This window comes from Sceloporus occidentalis, unplaced genomic scaffold (assembly GCF_023333645.1).
Source record: "Sceloporus occidentalis isolate IW3139 unplaced genomic scaffold, rSceOcc1.0.p SCAF_2, whole genome shotgun sequence".
In the NCBI taxonomy this organism is placed as follows: domain Eukaryota; kingdom Metazoa; phylum Chordata; class Lepidosauria; order Squamata; family Phrynosomatidae; genus Sceloporus; species Sceloporus occidentalis.
The window spans coordinates 68,009,258-68,028,332 of record NW_028316982.1 but is presented as its reverse complement, the minus strand read 5'-3'; the positions used below and the strand labels follow the sequence as shown (position 1 = coordinate 68,028,332).

Genomic DNA, 19,075 nt, shown 5'->3' with positions numbered 1-19,075 from the left:
CAATTCATTGAAGCAGATCTCTCTGCAATACACTCCACCAAAGGGCAGAAAACCAGCTGCTCTTCACAGCTGGATTTGGCAAGCTGAACTGTGTCAACTCTTTAGTGCTCAGTAGCAGAAGCACTTTTTACTGCCCACCTAGGGACTGGCATTGTTTACTTAACTGCAGAGTGGCAGAGGACGTGCTCTGCATAGCCTATTAAGCCATTACAGGAACTGTTGCCTAGTGTCTTTTGATATGAAGTACACGGGGAACGAAAGTTCAGCCAACAACATGCAAGTGAGTGCAGGTGTATAAGTTGTGCATATGTTTGGAATCAGTTTGAACTGAATGGGTAATACACACAAACCCCAGACACTTTGCACCATCAGACATTGTACAAAACACGTACTTATTGCAAGGCTCAAGTGGAAATTGTTAATATTAGTCAAATTAATCTATATTCTGCCTTTCTCTTTGCACTACAGATATAACACCCCAGAATAATATTTTAAAATGAGATATGAGGTTCATAGAGCATGACATTCGATATCAGAAGTTTGTATGTGACACACAATCACATAGAATAAATACAGTTGTAGCAATGATAAAAAATGGAGGGCTTTAAATTACATTTTTTCCCATTTGCAAAATGGTTTTCCAGTTATCTTGTTATTCATCTCTCCTATGCTTCTTGTTCATTCCACATTTACTTGGCTGGCCAGACACCTCATCAGTATGATATGTTAAGTTTTGTCTTTCAACATTCTGGTAGGATGAGCTGACCAGGTAGCATGGGATCTTTTAACAAAGACATTTGGATCTTTGACTTGGAGGGATATATAAAAGATGCACTGCAGTGCGAGGAAGAAGCCATGTAAATCAGGAATGGCGACATAACTGTAAGCAGCTTGCCAAACCCTTATGGTAGCTTGGACAGTCTATGCTGCTCTTATGTTGCAGGATATGCTGCAATAACCACCCACTAGTGGTGCCTAGAAAGTTCCATGTTCATGGGGAGGTGAATCCATTCTGGGTTTTAAACCAGAGACTTCAAAGGAGCTTTCTAAGGTGCTGAACACTATCTTCCAATAGGCCCAGGACCTTAAATAGTTCATTTGAAGTTAGGACTAAAACCATGAGCAGATCATGAACTCAGTAACATAGAACTTACCAGCCAGTATCACTAGCCTGACCAGCAAGTGGCACTAGATTCAAGAAGGAGGTCTGAGCCCTTGTGGTGTAAATGCTGCCCTGCTTTGTATTCACAGGGGCCTGCTGAGGGTCTCAGAGTTATGTTGTGCCCTGTCATCAATGCAAAAGGCATGCTCAAGGGGTGTGAGGTGAACACAAGATGAATGAATTCTGCCACCTACCTCCCAACTGCCACCTTATGAGCTGATGACTGCTTTTACACTCATTAAATCATCTGGAGGACCCCTATGTCAGGTTACTCTGCAACTGCTTGAAGATGGCTAGTTGACTACACTGAAAATGAAATTATGGTGCAATTCCCATGAAGTTAAATGAAATTTCCTCTGAAATGAATATAGGCCTGTATCCATAATGTTCTGTAAATAAATAGCAACAATGAATATTATCCTCCATGTCTACCATGCAAACTGCTAGCAGCTGAAAACAAAAGCAAAAGTTACTTTAAAAATCAAAAGGAGGGGAACAGTATTACATGGAAGTATCATTTTGGCTACACACACAGAGAGACCCAAAAAGAGAAGTTTTTTTTTTAAAAAAAATCCTTTTAAAGATGGAAAACTTTTGATGATGAAATGGAAAAGAAGAAACCAGCCATGGTTCTGATTATGACAAAGCAGCAAAATCACTGCAGCTATTGCAAAGTGTGTACATTTTGCACACGTATCAGGATGCAGACAAGGGAGAAAAATACATTAATGGAAAATGGAGTGTATATCTCATAAGCTTAATGCATCCTATGAATAGCTGAGTAGCTATACTCTTTGGGAGAGCAAAATGGCTCCATCTTTAAAAACAGTGCAGACATGAAACAAAATGGGATGCTGCTATTGGAACCCCAAGTTACTAGTGGTGGTGTCTCATTTTGATTCACTTGAATGACTCAAGCCATCCCCTGAGCTGTACTCATATACTTTATTTAGAGAATTTACTCATCTCTCAGAACAAGCCAGCAGTGGGATAGAGCGAAAATGTCAGAAAGTGAAGTGTATGTGACTGCTGGCAACACTTCCTCTGCCCAAACTTTTCAACTTCCCAATTTGTGTGGTGTGTGGTAAATGCTTGCTCTTCAGCAGAAACAATGAGCTGGCATCTTTTCCCCACCCGCTTAGTACCAATCGACAGAGCGGGGGTGGTGGTGCATTGGGGCTCTAAGTCATCCTTAATGCTACATAGCTAAAAATTGTTGACATGTACAACACAGAGTATGAATTGCGATGCTTGAAGAAGTTACTTTGTTTGCCTTATAATTCACAGGATCTCCCAGCTGCCTCATTCTGAGAATTTTGGGAGCTGCAGCCTGGAAAAAGATTACCCCCCCCCCCGCCAAAAACCCGCTCTGTCTCTATATTCAAACATTGCTTTTATCATAAACACCATAGACTGAGACATCAGTGTCTCAATTTGACCCCATCTCTGCAATAGATTATTGTGTGTATTATAGGAGTATAGAAATAATAATAATATTGTCTTACCTTACAGGACTGTTTCATTAATGATATTTGTGAAATGATTTTTAAAATCTTAAGACTATTATTGGTACATTACTGTTACATGAAGCTAGCTCAGACAATGCAGTTTTCAGTCAGATGCACAGTGCTTGTTCTACATAATTTTCAAGCTTTTATCTCTAAGGAGCCCTTTTCCCGAGATATCTACACCCTCTTTTTTTTGATGATGTGTAACTAGCCAACTTGTGGCACAGTCCTTTTTAAGATGCCACATTAATTAATTTTTAAGATGCCACACTGTCCTTTCTGGTTTATTAAAACAGGCCAAAGGAGGACTGACTGCATGGGAAAGGGAAGTGATTAATGGCTCTTTACAACAAGGCAGGGTCCCAACTTGCCTGAAGGAGACTGGTAAGATCTCTTCTGAAAAAATCTTTCCTGAATCCTACTATACTGGATAATTATAGGTCAGTCTCTAACATCCCATTCTTGGGCAATGCACAGGGATGGCTGATGGCTTCTAGATATGCCATCTGCTCCTGGGATTCCTGGATGAGGGCCATCTAAACCCATTTCATTCTGGTTTCAGCTTTGGTCACCTTGGTGGCTGACCTATACCAGAAACTGGACAGGAGTATGTTCCCTGTTAATTCTGCTGGATCTTTTGGTGGCTTTTGATACCATTGACTATGGTATCCTTCTCGGTCAACTTGCTGGAACGGGACTCAGAAACTGCTATTGAAGAGCTGCAGCCAGATTGCTAACCGGGACTCATTACGCCATTGTTGGAACATCTCCACTGGCTGCCTGTTTCTGGGCACAATTCAAAGTGCTGGCAATGACCGTATAAATCCCTATAGGGCTTAGGTCCAGGTTATTTGAAGGCCCACATTCTTCCTTTATAAACTTTTAAGATCATCTAGAGAGGCCCTTCTCTCTGTTCTAACACCTTCTCAGGCTCATTTGGGGGTGGCTCCTCCCCATCTTTGGAATTCCCTTTCTAAGGAAGCCATTATCTCTCCTATAGCAACTTGATACATTCTTGTGCTACCAGGCTTTTGCAAATTGAATGTGGGCTATTAATGATATGGTGTGATTTTAAGTGCATTATAGTCCATATAATTTTAAAATGAATTTTAATTTTTGACTGCTTCATCTTGTGATAGTGTTTAATTGCTTTTTAGATAACTTTGTATTTATATCATCAATTCTTTTGTATAGTTTTTAATCTGTAATGTTTTAAATATGTTGTTAGCTGCCTTGAATCCCATTGTTGAGAGGAAGGTGGGATGTAAAGGAATTAAATAAGAAGCAACAGCTTGGTGTGATGCTTTTTATGAGATGCTTTAGCCCACAAAGCAAAACGGTCTCAATTTTATTATTTTACAACTTTTATTTTTTTATAAGTCTTCATTCACATTCACAAGTATACCAGGCAATTATTGCCATTTTCTATATAAAGGAAAATATGGTGGAACAAACAACAGAACATAGAGCCACTTGCAGACACACAAATTGGATATATAGATCTCCAGTAAAAGAAAAACTCCTCATTGGCTAATAAATAAGTTATCCAGAACTGTGAGCACATGAATTGGAAAGCCACCTGGCATTCAAGGAGACATCAAACAAAAGTGATAGCACTTCATTGGAGAGGTGTATTGTTGGCAAAGGCCCTCCAGCCAAAACTTTTTTTCCCTCAGAAATTCAGAAAAGTGAAATTACAAAAAAATGAAATGTTCATTGGGTAGCTATGTGATATTTCTATAGTATTTCTTTACATAGCCAATCACTGTGGGATTGCCTCACCCTCTGTGTTCATAAAGAAGCAATAATATTCCCCCAACAGAGGTCTGAGGTTAATAATAATAATAATAGGTGCAAAAATGGCATAAAGACACCATTTGCTAATTTCTGCAGATTCCTGGCTCAAAGATACATCCTATCCATGGTCAAGCAACTGATGCAAAGGGCAGCTGTGTTATCTATTTTAGTCACATATGGCAAAATCCCAATATAGTTGTAAAACAGTATATTCCCAGGTATTGCAAACCCAGTTTGGTTTTTCCACCTCTACGTGCTAGGAATGTAATAAACAATAGCAAATCTGAGATGCACAACACGGCCCTCTGAGATGTTTTTGGCCTGCCATTCCCATAATCCCTCATCATTGACCTTGTTGACTACACACTCCCCAAAAAATCTGGAGAACCACAATTGTCCATCTGTGCTATTTATGTTATCAGACAGACTTTGGCAATACATCTTTCAAGTACCTCACAGTGTCCACTCACCACACTCCTCACTGACACAATTTTACTTGCATCATTTGCTGGATAGGATGCAGTAATGCCCAAACTCTAGTCTTCCAGATATTTTGGAGTTCAGCTACCAGAATTCCTACCGTTGGTCAAACTGGCGGGAGTTGAACTCCAAAACAGTTTGAGGACCAAAGTTTAGGAATTACTATCCAGTTCTTAAGGCAGGCTTAAAGATGCCAGCATTTCTAATATACTTGCAGGATGGAGATCTGCAATAAAGTTCAGTGTGTTATCACCCTATGGAATGAGGATCTGTTAAAAAAACAAAACTGGGTTGAATCCAGACTCAGCCATATTTCAGAGCCATTCAAATCAATGAGACTGAAGTCATAATGACTGGTCCCAATCAATTTCAATGAAGCACTCTAAATCTGATCAAACTACTCTGCTTTGATACAACCAAAACATTTTAGACAACCCCTAAAAGAGAACCTGTAGAAACTCAAATGTGATGGAATTGTATGGTAGAGAGTAGAGCCCTTATGGCAGGAGATGGGAATTGTGGACCCTTCAGATCTTTTGAACTTCAGCTCCTAGAAGTCCTAGCCAACATAATAAAAAATAAGATTATGAGATTGTAGCCAAAGACATCTGGAGGAGCAAAGGTTTAGCCACTCCAGCTCTATATTGTACAGTCCAGGGATATCTAGGCTGTTTTCTTAACTCTATTTTATATCCTGTTATCTATTCAAGAAAATGACACACACCTTGAGGCTCCCAAGGAAGGGCGAACTTCTGACCCTCACCCCAGTTGTATAGCAATAATTGACAGAGGACTGGAGGATATGAGGAAAGAGGACGTTTTTCTTTTCCCACTTTCACATCTACTTGTATCCTGTAGCACAGGACATTTAAAAAAGAACCCATACAAACATGAAGAAGGCAGATGTTCAAATTTTTTGCCACTACGAAAGATGTCAGGCTTTACTTCTCTTGTACATTGTGCTTCTCATTACAGCTCTGCTTTTCTGACACAGCTGCTTATTGCTTGCACTTTAAAACAAGGCTATAATTTTGAGAGAGAGGGAGACAAGCAACTGAACAATCTGAGTGACTTTAAAAAAGTGGTTCTCTACTCCAGCACAGTATGGAAATACAGTAGTGGATGCACAAACATTTCAAAAATCATATTAAAATCCTCTTTATAATGTACATTTTCTTTTTTATTTAATGACATTTACTCTTTTGAAAAGCTTGACCTATCTGGTATTCCTAAACACATATTCCTACCCATAAAGAAAGGTACTTCCTTACTTTTGGGAGGAAGAAAGAGTATTCTTAAGACTCCAAACTAGGATAAGGTGAGCTAAAAAACAAGAGTTAGCTGAACAGCTTGAAACTGCCTAGCTACCCCAAGCTGAAATGCATTGAACCATGACACCATGCCAATGTAAAACCACATTTACTCTTCCTGTTGTGGGCAGCCACCTCAAAACATTCCATTTTGGATGAAATACAAAAGGTCCTGTGTATTTGATGTAGATGAAATGTCTTGTTATAGTCTCTCTGTTGACTTCACAGGACTGTATTGTCCCTTGTTCCCAAGAGGGTCCAGCAGGGTGAAGTTGCAGCAATTGGGTTAAGCTTCAGCTGATGGACTGGTGAATGAATGGGCACAGAATTCAAAACTGAGGTAGGAAATGCAAAACAGGAGCCTTCAAAACTTGTGCTCCGAGTCAGCTCTTCAGCAAAGAAAGACACTGCATCCCTTTTGCAAGAAGAGACTGGAGGGCTTGGAGTTGAGGACAGTATTTCTGACTCGTATTGAAGCAGCTGGCCCATAAAGCCAAAGTTCGGTGAGATCAGACTCCTACGTTGTTTGATGTAATCAAATGCCTCCTCCAAACGGAATTTTTTCATTTTCATCAGGTAAGCCATGCAGATTGTGGGAGAGCGGGAAATTCCGGCTTCACAGTGTACCAAGATTTTGCCCCCTGACCGTCTGGTGCAATCTAGAGAAATAAAGAACAGTAATGTGATGATGTTGGTTGCCCTTAATGATGCCCTTAATGACAGCAGTGTATCATTATGCAAATGATTTCCTGAACCTGATTTCATAATTCATTTCATACATGAGCTGTACACACACAATGAAATCAAAAGTGGAAGCTCATTTCAACAGGCCAGAAAATGAATTTCACCTTTTGTCACTTACCACACTTATTCAAATAACAAATCTTAATGGTGATGTAGTAGTAAAAATAAGAGATTTCCTTCCCCCTCATGTGGCCAAATTGCAGTGAGAGAGGTGTAATAGGACAAATACTACAATGCCACAGAGAACTGAAGCACAGCCAGGTTCCTTTCAGAAATGGCACAGCATTGCAGTAAAAGGTGTGGGTGTACTGCATGCTCCCTCCAATGAGATGTGTCGATTTTCTGGTTGGCTAAGAGCATGAAAGGTGCTGCTTTTGTCCCCACCCTGTAGGCTCCTTTGGTAGGCACTCAGCATGGGTTTTGAGCAGAGATGTCAAGTCCCAGTTTCCTGGGGTTTCCACCACAAAGTGCACAATAAACGAATCTTAAATCTCTAATTACATCCCATGATAAATGGCACTTGGACTAAAGTCAGGCTATAAATGGCTTAGGCAGACCTACCATTTTACGCAATGGGAGGCTTCAAGGTTACTCACACAATTCAATTATTGTTACAAGATTAAAAAGAAATTTCTGAAAATAAGCTGCTTCTGCAAAATGCGTGGATTAAAAATAAGAGCTTGCCCTGCTTTGGCTATCTTGAGAAATTAAGTTTTGTTTTACTGTGAAACATAGTTGTTAGATGGACACACAATGAGGTATTCTGCTGACTTATCTAACTTTCTTCTGTGACTTTGTTGTGTTGTTGTTAAGTGTCCTCAAGTTGATTTCAACTCATGGTGAGATCTCCAAGACCGCCTATCCTCAGTCTCTTTGCCCTACAGGCCCAGGTCCATGTCCTCCCTCATCTACGGTACTTTAAGCATTTGCCATGTGGTCTTCCTCTCTTTCTACTACTAGACTACTGAATTCTTTTTAAAAATGGTTTATTGTAGCATACAAAACCAGCTTTTTGCAATCTGGTGTCCTTTATATGTCTTTGTCTACAACTCCCATCAGCTCCAGACAGTCTGGCTGTGTTCAGGCATTACAAGAGAAAATCTGGAGGGCACCAGGTGAAGTAAATCTTATCTAGAAGAACTCAAGTCGTATAAAAGCAAAGACATTGCATACAGTTTAGGAAACACTATTTCACAAACAGGCATTAAAATGCTCTGTTAAACGTCAACAATAATCTTCACAACCCTGCCAGGTAGGTTGCTATTATTATCCTCATACTGAAGATAAGAAAGTTGGACAAAGACTACTATGCATGTTCATGGTAGAGATCTAATGAGAAGCTGCTATTCCCTAATTCACAGCTCATTTTTTTTAGCATTCCTCACCCTGGCTATGCTGGGTAATACTGATGAGACCTGCTGTTCAATAACATTTTGGGGGCACTGCAGGATTCACACCCCTGCTTTATGATGTAGTAGATCAGAAAGGCTGGAATTTCCATGTTAATGACAAAAATATATCTAGAATCATGGCAACATATCAGTAATGGTTTTCTTAAAAAGCAACAAATTGTTTGAAGCACTGATGTAAGTTCCTCATGCTTCAGTCATTTGTATCACTAAGCAATCTTGCCTTTTCTCCAAACAAAGAGGCTAAAATTCTCAACTTTTGGCCTTCCAGATACTTTGAACTTCAACTCCCAGAAGCCACAGCCAGCTAAGGAGTTGAAGTTCAAAGTATCTGGAAGGCCAAAGTTTGATTGAAGGACCACATGCTGAAGACCACTGCACTTGATTTTCTTTTGCAGCTCTTTTTAGCAGACGTCCCTGTCATTACCTTTCTAAAATAATACATTCACAATACTATCCTTCATTTCTCTGTTTGGACGTAAGTCCTGCTGAGGACAATGAGGATTACACCCAGGTAAATAGCTAGTGGATTGCAGCCTTAACCAGGTAGCCTAAAACATGGGTAGGAGGCATGGTGTGACCTGTGGTCTGCATACAGACCCTGGATACCATTTTAGTCCCCAATGCCCCCATTTTTTAAAGAAAAAAATCAGTATGATTTTGGGATCACTTTTGCCCCAAAACAGCAAAACGCCCTCCAAATACAAGAAAATGTAAAAATATCCCCAACTCCATGTCTGCAAGGACTCCAGACCCTTGTACTATTACCAAATAACTTAACTGTCTTCTACATTCCCTTTGAAAATGGTGACAGGAAATTACATGATTTGGAGAGAGACTGCATAGAAAAGGTAGAGATATTTGGGCTTGGTTGGGGCAGGGGTTGTGGCCTGCAAGGGAGTCTGATGGTAAAATTGCCCCCTGGCCAGTCTACACTGTGTCCACCTCGGTGTAAAGCCATGTATGATGTGCAAAACCTTCCTATGGAGGAAGGTTTAAATGTCTGTGTAAAAGACCCCAGGATGCAAGCCTCCTAAGTGGAGTTGCCAGAGTGAAAACTGAAGGGCTCATTTACCTTTAATGGTTGTGTAGAAATGAAATTGAAATGAAATTTATTACGGTCGATGACCAGCATAAAACAATATGAAAAGTACAATATTATACAATGCCCAATAGAAGAAAAACAAAGTTAACAATGCAAACGGTATAGTAGAAATGGGATTACAGAAGGTGTTGCTTGTCATACAACCACATAACAAGCAACACCTTCTGAATTTCTCTCTTCTACACAACTATTAAAGGAACAGGAGCCCACTCCAGTTTTCACTCCTGAAAACTTTACTCCTACAGGAAGGAGTTTCCACAGAATTGTTGAAGTAGTGCTCTCCCTTCTCAGATCAATCCATCTCTCTGGAGATACTGGGACCTATCAAAAGGACTTCTAACAATGCCTGCAATAGGCATTGTTGCCATTTACCTCAGTCAGACTCATGCTATTCCTGAATAGTGTTTGAATAGTAGCAGGTTTTGATAATCCTAAGTGATACGATCATTACTGTTCATTTGCAATATAGAGAAAGTACACCTACCAATAAATTCTATTGCCTCCTGGAAGTGAGAGCTGATGTCTGCTGTATGGCTATCTTCCACAGGAATCCATTTATAGCAGTACTGGTCTGTTAAGGGCTCAGAGCTCTTCCTGGAGACATTCAAGAGTGCAGTGATGTTCAGGTTGGCTAAGAACTCACACTTGGAAGCGTGGTAGGCACTGCCGAGGTACAGGAAAGGCAAGATCTCCACTGGGCCACCCTGGAAAGTGACAAACCACATAATTACAGGAGTTGCTTTGCTACTTTTAATTTCCTCAGTTAAAGGACTCTGCAGACTAGACTGTAGGGAATCATTTGAGGGCATTTCCAGACATCACTGCAATCAGCAACAACAGAAAACTAGACAGGAAGTACTTTGTCAAAGATGGCAATTTGTGTCAAAGTGGCAGTTCAGAGCTACTGCTGAGGTTTTGGAATAAGAGTTGCTTTGTGTCCTGTGCTGATCTGGATGCACTCTCTGCAGAAGCACAGCCTACTCTTAAAAAGATTTGGGCGAGGGAGACTCACACAGAGACCTGATTGAATAATCAAGTCATGGATAAAAGATTTGAAGAAGCCATGATAAGATCAACTCTTGAGAGCAAAGAAGTTATTGCAGAAAATGAAAAAGTTCCCAATTAATGTTTGGGACACAACAAGTAATTTGCTTAACTTCTCTGGGGAATATATTTGAACCTGGAAAAGGGGAAATACCATGCTACTATGCAGCTTTGATTTCAGGTCACTCCTTCAATCTGTTCGCTGCAGGCTGTTTGTCTGCAAAAGTACATCACACACTCAGCACCATTATTTGAAACACGACAAAGACGGATGCTGACTTCTTTTGTCACATTGCCAGACATGAATGAAAAGAGCGAACTAGTCAGCTAGGAAGAGGATGATGACAGAATGAGCCCCCAAGGAGCCCAAGCGTGGGTGGGATTAGTCATATATTCCCCTAAACACACCTGATCATATGCTGGTTTGTGTTGGATGCACTGCTTCTCGCTGAGGCCATTGTTGCTTCTCTCTGTTTCAGTCTTCTCTTGGGATATGGGTTTTACATCTATGCAGAATTCAGGATACTGGGAATAAAAGGTTTCATAACCTCCTGAAAAGAGTGAAAGAAAGCAGAGAAGGAAATAGATATTAGTAAGGTACTGGGGCCAGGGAGGTCCTCATTTGTGCTGGATAGCTAATTAAATTTTAGGACTGTTACAGCATTCATTGTGCGAGGAGCTTCATCAGGAGAGGTAGGGGGTAAGTCTCTGCTAGAGATGAAAGAGTGCGCAATTAAGGAAAGTCAGCAGAAGACAAATTTGCACCTTGTTAAGCATTGATCACAGCGATCACAAATGGAAATTGGTTGGATCAGTTTCAAAGAATGTAGACTACCTACTTATTCTCACTTTACTTTGTTCTTTTAAAACCAAGCAACCCCATATTTGTCTTCATTTAAGGAAATAGTGATCGAGAGAGACGGTTGCATATTGATTAATAACTTTCATTTTTCTGCCTTGGATCCATTACGTGTCATGAAACTTAAAAGTCTATGATGGGCTCAGACAGCTAAATAGTCCCAAATGAGTAGTTTTGGACTGTGTAAACGGATCTGCAAAAGCACACACCACAAATTAGATTTGTTATATTCTAGCTCAGAGCTTGTCATTGACTTAAACTGGGAAATATTCATCATCAAGTACACCTTTGCCAAAACTCTCCATTCAAACACTATTATATTTATTTCTTGCCTTTCTCCCACCACAGGCCCCAAGGTGGCTTACAACAAATTAAAATAAGGTAGCTAAAAGCCAGTAAGGGATCACCTTAAAAATGATTAAATAAGCTATCATGTTAAAACCAAGCAGCAAATTAGAACAATTTAAGAACATATTAAAATGAAGAAAGAGGAACAGCATCCAATTAGTGGGCAAAAGCCTGTCTGAAGCAGAAAGTCTTTGCATGCCATCAGAAAGACAGAGCAGCCTACTCTCTCATGAAAAGGAGAACCACAGCCTGCCAGCAGTCACCAAGAAGACCCTGCCTTATGACTTCACCAAATTGCACTATGCATACTTGTGTCCTATGTTTTTGCTGAAAGAAAATATATTTTTATTCATTCAGCAAAAATGCAAGAGACTATGATTTGTTCAGTGGGCATAGAATATCATAGAATGTGTCTACTGCTGCATCACCCCAAAGATAAATAACTGCATTAAGTATGTGAATCTTCATTTCAGGAAGCCTGTTCAGGATTTTTTGAAGTTGGCTCTTCACTCCTAAAGTTCTGCTTTGCCTGAGTAAGGTCTCTTTTGCACTACAGCACTTTGATACCACTTTAGCAGCCATGGCTCCATATAAGGGAATCTTGGGATTTCTGGCTTTATGTAACATTTAGAATTACCCGCCAGAGTTCTAGTGCCACACCAAACTGAAAATAGCAAAACTGCGGGATTTGGTGATGGCTGTTAAAATGCTATCAAAGTGCTATGACTGTGCCTTCCAAAAGAGACTTAAGCAAACACTCTGTTCTTAGAAGGATATTGACAGTGGAAATACACAACTAAGGAGCCACCTTGAAGGGAGGCTGCATCCACACTGGAGAAAATACCCGGTTTGGCACAGCTTTAACTGCCCTGGCTCAAGGCTATGGAATTCTGGGAGTTGGGGTTTGTTGTGGTGCCCAGAACGGAGCACATCACACTCCAACTCTCCAGTGTGGATGCAGCCTCAGTAAAAGCCCAGCCTGCAATAATTCACAAAAGACTGTTTTATGGATGCCTTCTGATGACTTCCACCTTTTAATTCTACTTTATCCACATTAGAAGCTACCACACAAGCCCAATAACAATATATATATAAGAAGATGACTATTAGCTAGCTCAGAAAGTTGAAAGTGGCTACTAAAAACACACAACACACACTAACAACTGATGTGTACAAAGAAAAAGAGCTACCCCCTTGAATACTTCCATAATCAGAACTAGCTCCAAGAATGTCAGTAGCCCCACAACAAAACATTAACTGTCCACAGCCTTCCTTCCTTCTTTGCTCTTGCTCTGAAAAGCTTCTAACCATTTCCTCACCTCCTGACAGTTCACAGACAAGGTTTTTAAAGATATTAATTAACCATGATATGTGTATGTTACTGGATATATACAACCACTCCATCTCATTGGTTTGGGATGGATGGTGTTTGGGCTTAGCAAGTGACTAGTAACCAGAAGCTCTAGGGAATCAGGAGATTTGCAGGCTGTTCTTAGGATGAGTCACCTTTTCATCAAGCCCTTTAGCTTCCCCTGGCACTCAGACACTTGTTCTCCCCCACTAGCTGAACTCTGCTGCTATTAGTTCTGTTAATACGATATTACTCATCTTGGATGTTAGTGTGTGTCAGAGAGATATTTCATTTTCATAGCTAGCTGTTAAAATTCTGGGCATAGCAATTACAAAGTGGGCTGTAAAACTAATCAGAATTTTTTAAAAAGACATCTAAACAGTCTTTTATTTTTTTTTAAATAGCTTATTTTATAGTAAAGGTATTCCCCTCATCTTAAGAGACACATTGCCATTTGATATTTTTAAATTAACACATACCATATCTATATTCATGTAGCCCAGAAGCAGATTTCATAATTATGGAAGGGTGTGTAAAAGCAATAGGCAAGTCAACAGTTAATGGCATAGTCTAACCCTAGTTTAGCATTGGTCCTGGTTTATTCACAGGCAAATACGTAAAAGCAAAACTGAGACACAAAAACTTTGCCCTCATTTGTATGGATCAGAAGCACTAAATTAACCAGACCTGAAAGCTTTCAAAAATTACAGGAAGGAATGGGAAAGAGCCTGACAAGGACCATGCCATTCAGCAGTAAAAGCAATTCCCTGAAGTGCAGAATGGGAGCTGCTTATGGTAGCTGTTAGCTGACATGAGTTCTGACTCATGCCTTTATCTTCTTATGTGTCCAACCATACTTAGGAGAGTGTATCCACTCTCCCACATCACTATACAGACAAAACCCCTTGGGATAAACCCCAGGGTTTTCATCCTATTTTATGGGAACATTCAGAAGGAGGTAAAAACATGGCAAGCGTCTAAAGAGCAGCCACCATTTTGGGTTTGTGACTCAGACACAATTTATCAATGTAGTCAATGTCCAGATGACAAATACAGCCTGTGGCAAAGAAATTACAGCATTCTATTTAAGGGTATACATTCAGACTAAAGCACAATATTCGCTCTCTTTCGCAATTGGAGAGTTTTCTACTAGGACAGCACACGCGTAAATGTTCTTAATCTACAAAACAACAAAGACATTTAATACTGGGACCATTTCAACCTCCCATCCTATAATGGTAGACCAGAAAAATACACTCCAAGGAGGAGGGCTGATCCAAAAAGTACATAGAATCAGCCATCCTAGTATGCACAGAATGGCCCAAGAGATGTTGTGTGTGATGTAGTGGGAAAAACTCAGGACAAGAATGGCATCCCACACAGTTTAATACTGTCCTGAAGAGCTACAGCCAGAAACATTTTATAACTCAATTTGAACCAAAGTATGAACACTAAGGGGGGGGGGGGGACCCTAACATCTCAGATTGCTAATAAAAAGTTTTGGGGGGGCATATTAGCATTTCTTTTTGCACATCAGAGTGATCCTCTTTCATACACATTTCTTGTCATTGAAGACAACGGAAAGAATCCTTTTGAATTTAGCCCATACTTCTTAGAAGTTTCCCTTCATGCTCAAAGAAGGGAAACCCCAGCATATAGGAAAAGGTACACAAGGAAACGAGGAAAATATTTTCAAAACCACAAGTTTGCCTGCTGACCCATTAGGAGGAGGAAAAATCCAATTATTTTACTGCATTAAAAAACAACAACATGCCGTCCACGTAATACCTTTAATAGGATCAACACAGACTTTAAACTGGCTCTAACAAAATAATTATCCTACTGCCACCTACAATGACACAATTATTTACTTATTACTTTGCCTAGGAGTCTCATAAATCATGGAGCAAAGTGGTAGTATGTTTTTAGTAAGCCACTTCATTTAGTAATTTGCAAGGAGCTGCCCTTTAGGTGGCACTGCTGAGTTTTAAGAGCATTCTGGTATTGTGTTATAACCTTGGTCTCTCCTCAGTCTCACTGCTTTTCAGGTATATTTACTAATGCTAGCATAGTAATGGAGCCAAAGGCACTAGCAGAAAATCAAGACATGAATGGGAGGGAAAATCCCAGAATATTGTCCACATTAACCAGGCATTTTCTACTTCGAGGACACATTTTCTCTTAGGGTAACTATGAGGCCTCAACCGAAGCAAACCAATGTCTAGGGCCAATACTCAGAAGGGATCGTGTAGCACCTTTGAGACTAACTGGAAGAAAGAAACTGGTAGCATGCACTACTTCATGCATCTGAAGTAGGCTCAAGTCTAAGAAAGCTCATGCTACCAGCTTACTCCTTTTTCAGTTTCAAAGATGCTACAAGATCTCACTAAACACTGATTTTTTCCATCAGGGTCAATGCTAACCATGAGTAGCTCTGCGACATCTTTCCCTTCTTTTGGTGCTTGCAATGGTTAGTTTTCATCGCCAATGCAACACATGAAGCTCTTTCCTTTACAAATGGGGCTCATTTCCTTCCATCCCTGCTCTTAACCTACAATTGCAAAAACCTTTCAGGAAAAGACTGGAGGAAAAATTGACTTATGGTTCACAGCCAGGCAGCCTCTCTTGTCTTTGTAGACCTTGCAGCCCCAGATTTGGAGAGACCAAAATACACCAAAATACATACAGTACTGTATAATTTTGGGGCCAGATGTTGTTGGTTTTGGTTTGCTTTTGGTGGCCTGCAGATTCTGGTTCAGATCCTTTCCAGAAACCCTTATCTCTGGCAAAAAAGGAAAGCTCTCCTGGGGCTTCCTCAGAGGAAAGGTCTGCCTTTTATTAAAGAGATGGCTGGAACTTCTGCACTCCACAACATTAAGACTACCACCTTCCATTGTGACTTTGGTCCCTTCTAGTTTCATCTGAGCACAAAATGCTCAGATGAACCCCAGCATCCATGGAAATGGCCCATCCCGGGCTTCATTTGCACTGCAGAAATAATCCGGTTTGGCACCACTTGAACTGCCCTGACTCAAGGCTATGGAAATCTGCAAATGGTCGTTTGCTGTGGCACCCCAAACTGGATTATTTCCCCAGTCTGGATGCAGCTCCAGTTTTAGGAGAATTCAGCCAGGTTTCTGCTAGAAGCCTGGCAAAGCTTGGCAGCCAGAGGTTCCCAGGGGAGTCTGGATCAAGTCAAGGGGGGCTCCAGATTTCTGGCAAGGAAAGCAAAGGATTGGGCTACGAAGGATCCCTTCCAAGAGGGATCTGGCCTTGGTATCCTCACCACCAAGGAGGCCCAGGCACTGCCAAATGGAGGACATGGCTAAACCTTTAGAGAGCGACACACATTCCTATAAATATGGAGGACAGTTTGGAATGCCTCCTGGAGTGAAATGGAGCATTGGGCTACAACTCTGGGGAGCAGAGTTCGAATCCCGTCTGGGCCAGGAGTGGAACCCAGTGGGTGACCCTCCTCCCTGTTTCCTTCCCCAGACTCACCAGATAGGTCCTCATAACTGCCAAGCAGGACAAGGCACCAGAAATGGAGGACCTTCCCGAACAATGGAGGGACCTAACTAAAGGAAGAGCTCTAAACGCTCCTCTATAAAGAGAAATCCCTGCTTCCGAGTCCTGTTACTCCAAAGGGAAGCCCTTTGGGAATCCCTCCTGGAGAAGAAGGTGGGGATGGAGGACAGGTCCTGGAAAAAGGAGACCGTCTAGCCAGATGTCATCCCCACAAAAAGGGCAAGGCACTGAAGGGAAAAAACTGGAGGACTTGACCAAAGGGAAGCTAAGAACACTCCTATATGAAGACAAGTGCATGGTTTCTAGTCCTGCTCCAAAGGGAGGACCTTTGGGAATCTCTCCTGGAGAAGAAGGTGGAAATGGAGGATGGGTCCCAGGGAAAAGGAGGACGTCTGGCCAGGTGCCCTCGCCTCCAAGGAGGACAAGATGTAGGACACTGAAGAAACAAATAAAAATCCCAGCTGAGAGCCCTCCTTCCCTCCCTCCCTGTGTAAAGAGAGATGCCTGGTTCTTGGTCCTCTCCCAGAGGGAAGCCCTTTGGGAGTCCCTCCTGGAGAAGGAGATGGGAGTGGAGGACAAGTCCTGGGGGAACGGAGGACGTCTGGCCAGAGGGCATAGACTCAGAGAATCACAGAATTGTATGATTCTAGGACATATAAAGCATGATGATGATGATGATGATCTGGCCGGACGTCCTCCACTGGGGAGCCCTGGCTGCTGGGGAAGAAGGCGGCAGTGGGGAGAGCGAGCACTGACCTTTGAGGAAGGCGACCTGGGGTCCGCGGGGGCCGAGGCTGGCCAGGAGGGCGTTGAGGACGGTCTGGGCGGTGCTCTCCTGCCGGAGCTTCCTCCAGTGGCGGGTGTTCTGGTCCAGGACCACCACCGCCTTCAGGGAGGGCCCCCCGGGGATTCCCCCTTCCCCTTCCTCCTGATCTTCCGCTGGCTGCCCGAGGAGCCTCCTCCTGGCGCCGGCGTCGGGGACCACGAAGTGCAAGGGGACGGGCCCCCCGTGGGCCCTGCGGATGACCACCGAGTTGAGGTTGACGTTGAGGGAGCCCCGGAGGGAGGAGGCCGAGAAGGCCAGGTAGGGCCGGCAGTCCAGCACCAGGCACCCGGAGGCCTCCTGGCGGAGCAGCTGCCGGAGCTGCCGGGGGCTCAAGGCGGACACCTTCATCCTGGGATCCGCTTCTGCTTCTGCTTCCTTGAGGCTCCTTCCTTTAATGCTCCCTCTCCTTCGCCAGCCTTTGCATCGCTTCCTCCTCCTCCTCCTCCTCCTCCTCCTCCTCAAGGCCAGGGAATCCCGCCGCTGCGCCGCTTTTCTCTCAATGAAAGAGAGGGAGAGAGCGCAGAACCCCAGCGCGGCGGTGTCCATATAAGGCGAGTGACGTCACGCACTGGACGGGAGGCACGCCTCCATTTCCTGGCCACGCCCCCTGTGAGTGAGCGTTGCGGGGAATGAATGGGAGGCTGAGCAGGAAGGAGATTCCTCCTCCTCTTTCTCCTCTTTTTAGTCAGACTTCTCGCAGCAAAGGAAGTGGAGCGCGACTCAGAAGAAGCCCTCCCCAGAGTCATCCCTTCCTGGCACAAGACACCCACCCGCCTCTCCTGGCTGCCTTACTTTATGATAATAATAATAATAATAATAATAATAATTCTTTATTAAATTTGGACTGAATGTGCACGTTTTACCTCTACATCAACAAAACGATGCAAAACCCTGGAGACTTCTTGAGGAATCCCTTGCTCTCTGCCTGCAAAGAGCCTGGGGCCTCACTGGGATGGAGACACATAGGGCTGCAAGAGAGGGTCCCTGTTGAGAGGCACATGGACTTTAAATTTCCTGGACTTTGAAAATCTCCCTATATTTCCACATGGACAGAAGGAGGAGGAGGAGGAGCCTGCCTGCAAAAGATATCCTCCCCAGTATACCATCTTTACTAAGGACCTAAACAACATGTAGGCATTTGACTAACATCTCCAATTGTTTTGTTTTCTCTCCTGTTTGGCTTGTAACCTTTTGCCTGATGAAGAAGCCCGTGGAGCTTCGAAAGCTTGCAACAAGTATACTGTGTATTTCGGTTGGCCAATAAAGATATCACTGTTTGGTGGGGTGGTTTTTTTTTTTTTTTGTATTATTAGCGTTTAGGGCTGAAGGGTGGGGCATAAAAACCATAAATAATAATAATAACAATTATTATTATTATTATTATTATTTTCTTACATCCCACCTTTCTCCCAATACAGGGACTCAAGGCGGTGAACGACAAGTATAAAAGAATACAATTTAAAAAAAACAGCACAACAACATTAAAATATATAAATATAAAAAATAAAAAAACCCAATTAAACGATTTTAAGAATTAAAACAGTAATAAATGAAATATAACGTGTTAAAATACAAACCATTAAAATTTGTATAGTATGAGGGAA

The 19,075-nt window shown here is 42.0% G+C and overlaps 1 protein-coding gene across 1 annotated transcript; it reads right to left on the bottom strand.

Moving 5' to 3' along the window:
- Positions 1 to 4,017: 4,017 nt before the first annotated feature.
- On the bottom strand, positions 4,018 to 17,934 carry DUSP5 (dual specificity phosphatase 5). The gene is made up of 4 exons (XM_089509868.1): positions 17,402 to 17,934; positions 10,968 to 11,110; positions 10,000 to 10,219; positions 4,018 to 6,916 (listed from the first exon to the last, which is right to left on the bottom strand). The coding sequence occupies exons 1-4, from the start codon at positions 17,817 to 17,819 to the stop codon at positions 6,480 to 6,482; spliced, it is 1,218 nt and encodes a 405-aa protein (XP_089365994.1). The 5' UTR covers positions 17,820 to 17,934; the 3' UTR covers positions 4,018 to 6,479.
- Positions 17,935 to 19,075: the final 1,141 nt, after the last annotated feature.

Bases quoted from the DNA above. Each gene is read 5' to 3' on its own strand.
- DUSP5 (XM_089509868.1), bottom strand. From the start codon at position 17,819: ATGAAGGTGTCCGCCTTGAGCCCCCGGCAGCTCCGGCAGCTGCTCCGC. The intron at 10,220-10,967 runs GTGTGTTTAGGG...GTCACTTTCCAG, and splicing joins ACAAACCAGCATATGATCAG to GGTGGCCCAGTGGAGATCTT. The intron at 6,917-9,999 runs GTAGGTGTACTT...TTATTTCTCTAG, and splicing joins GGAGGCAATAGAATTTATTG to ATTGCACCAGACGGTCAGGG.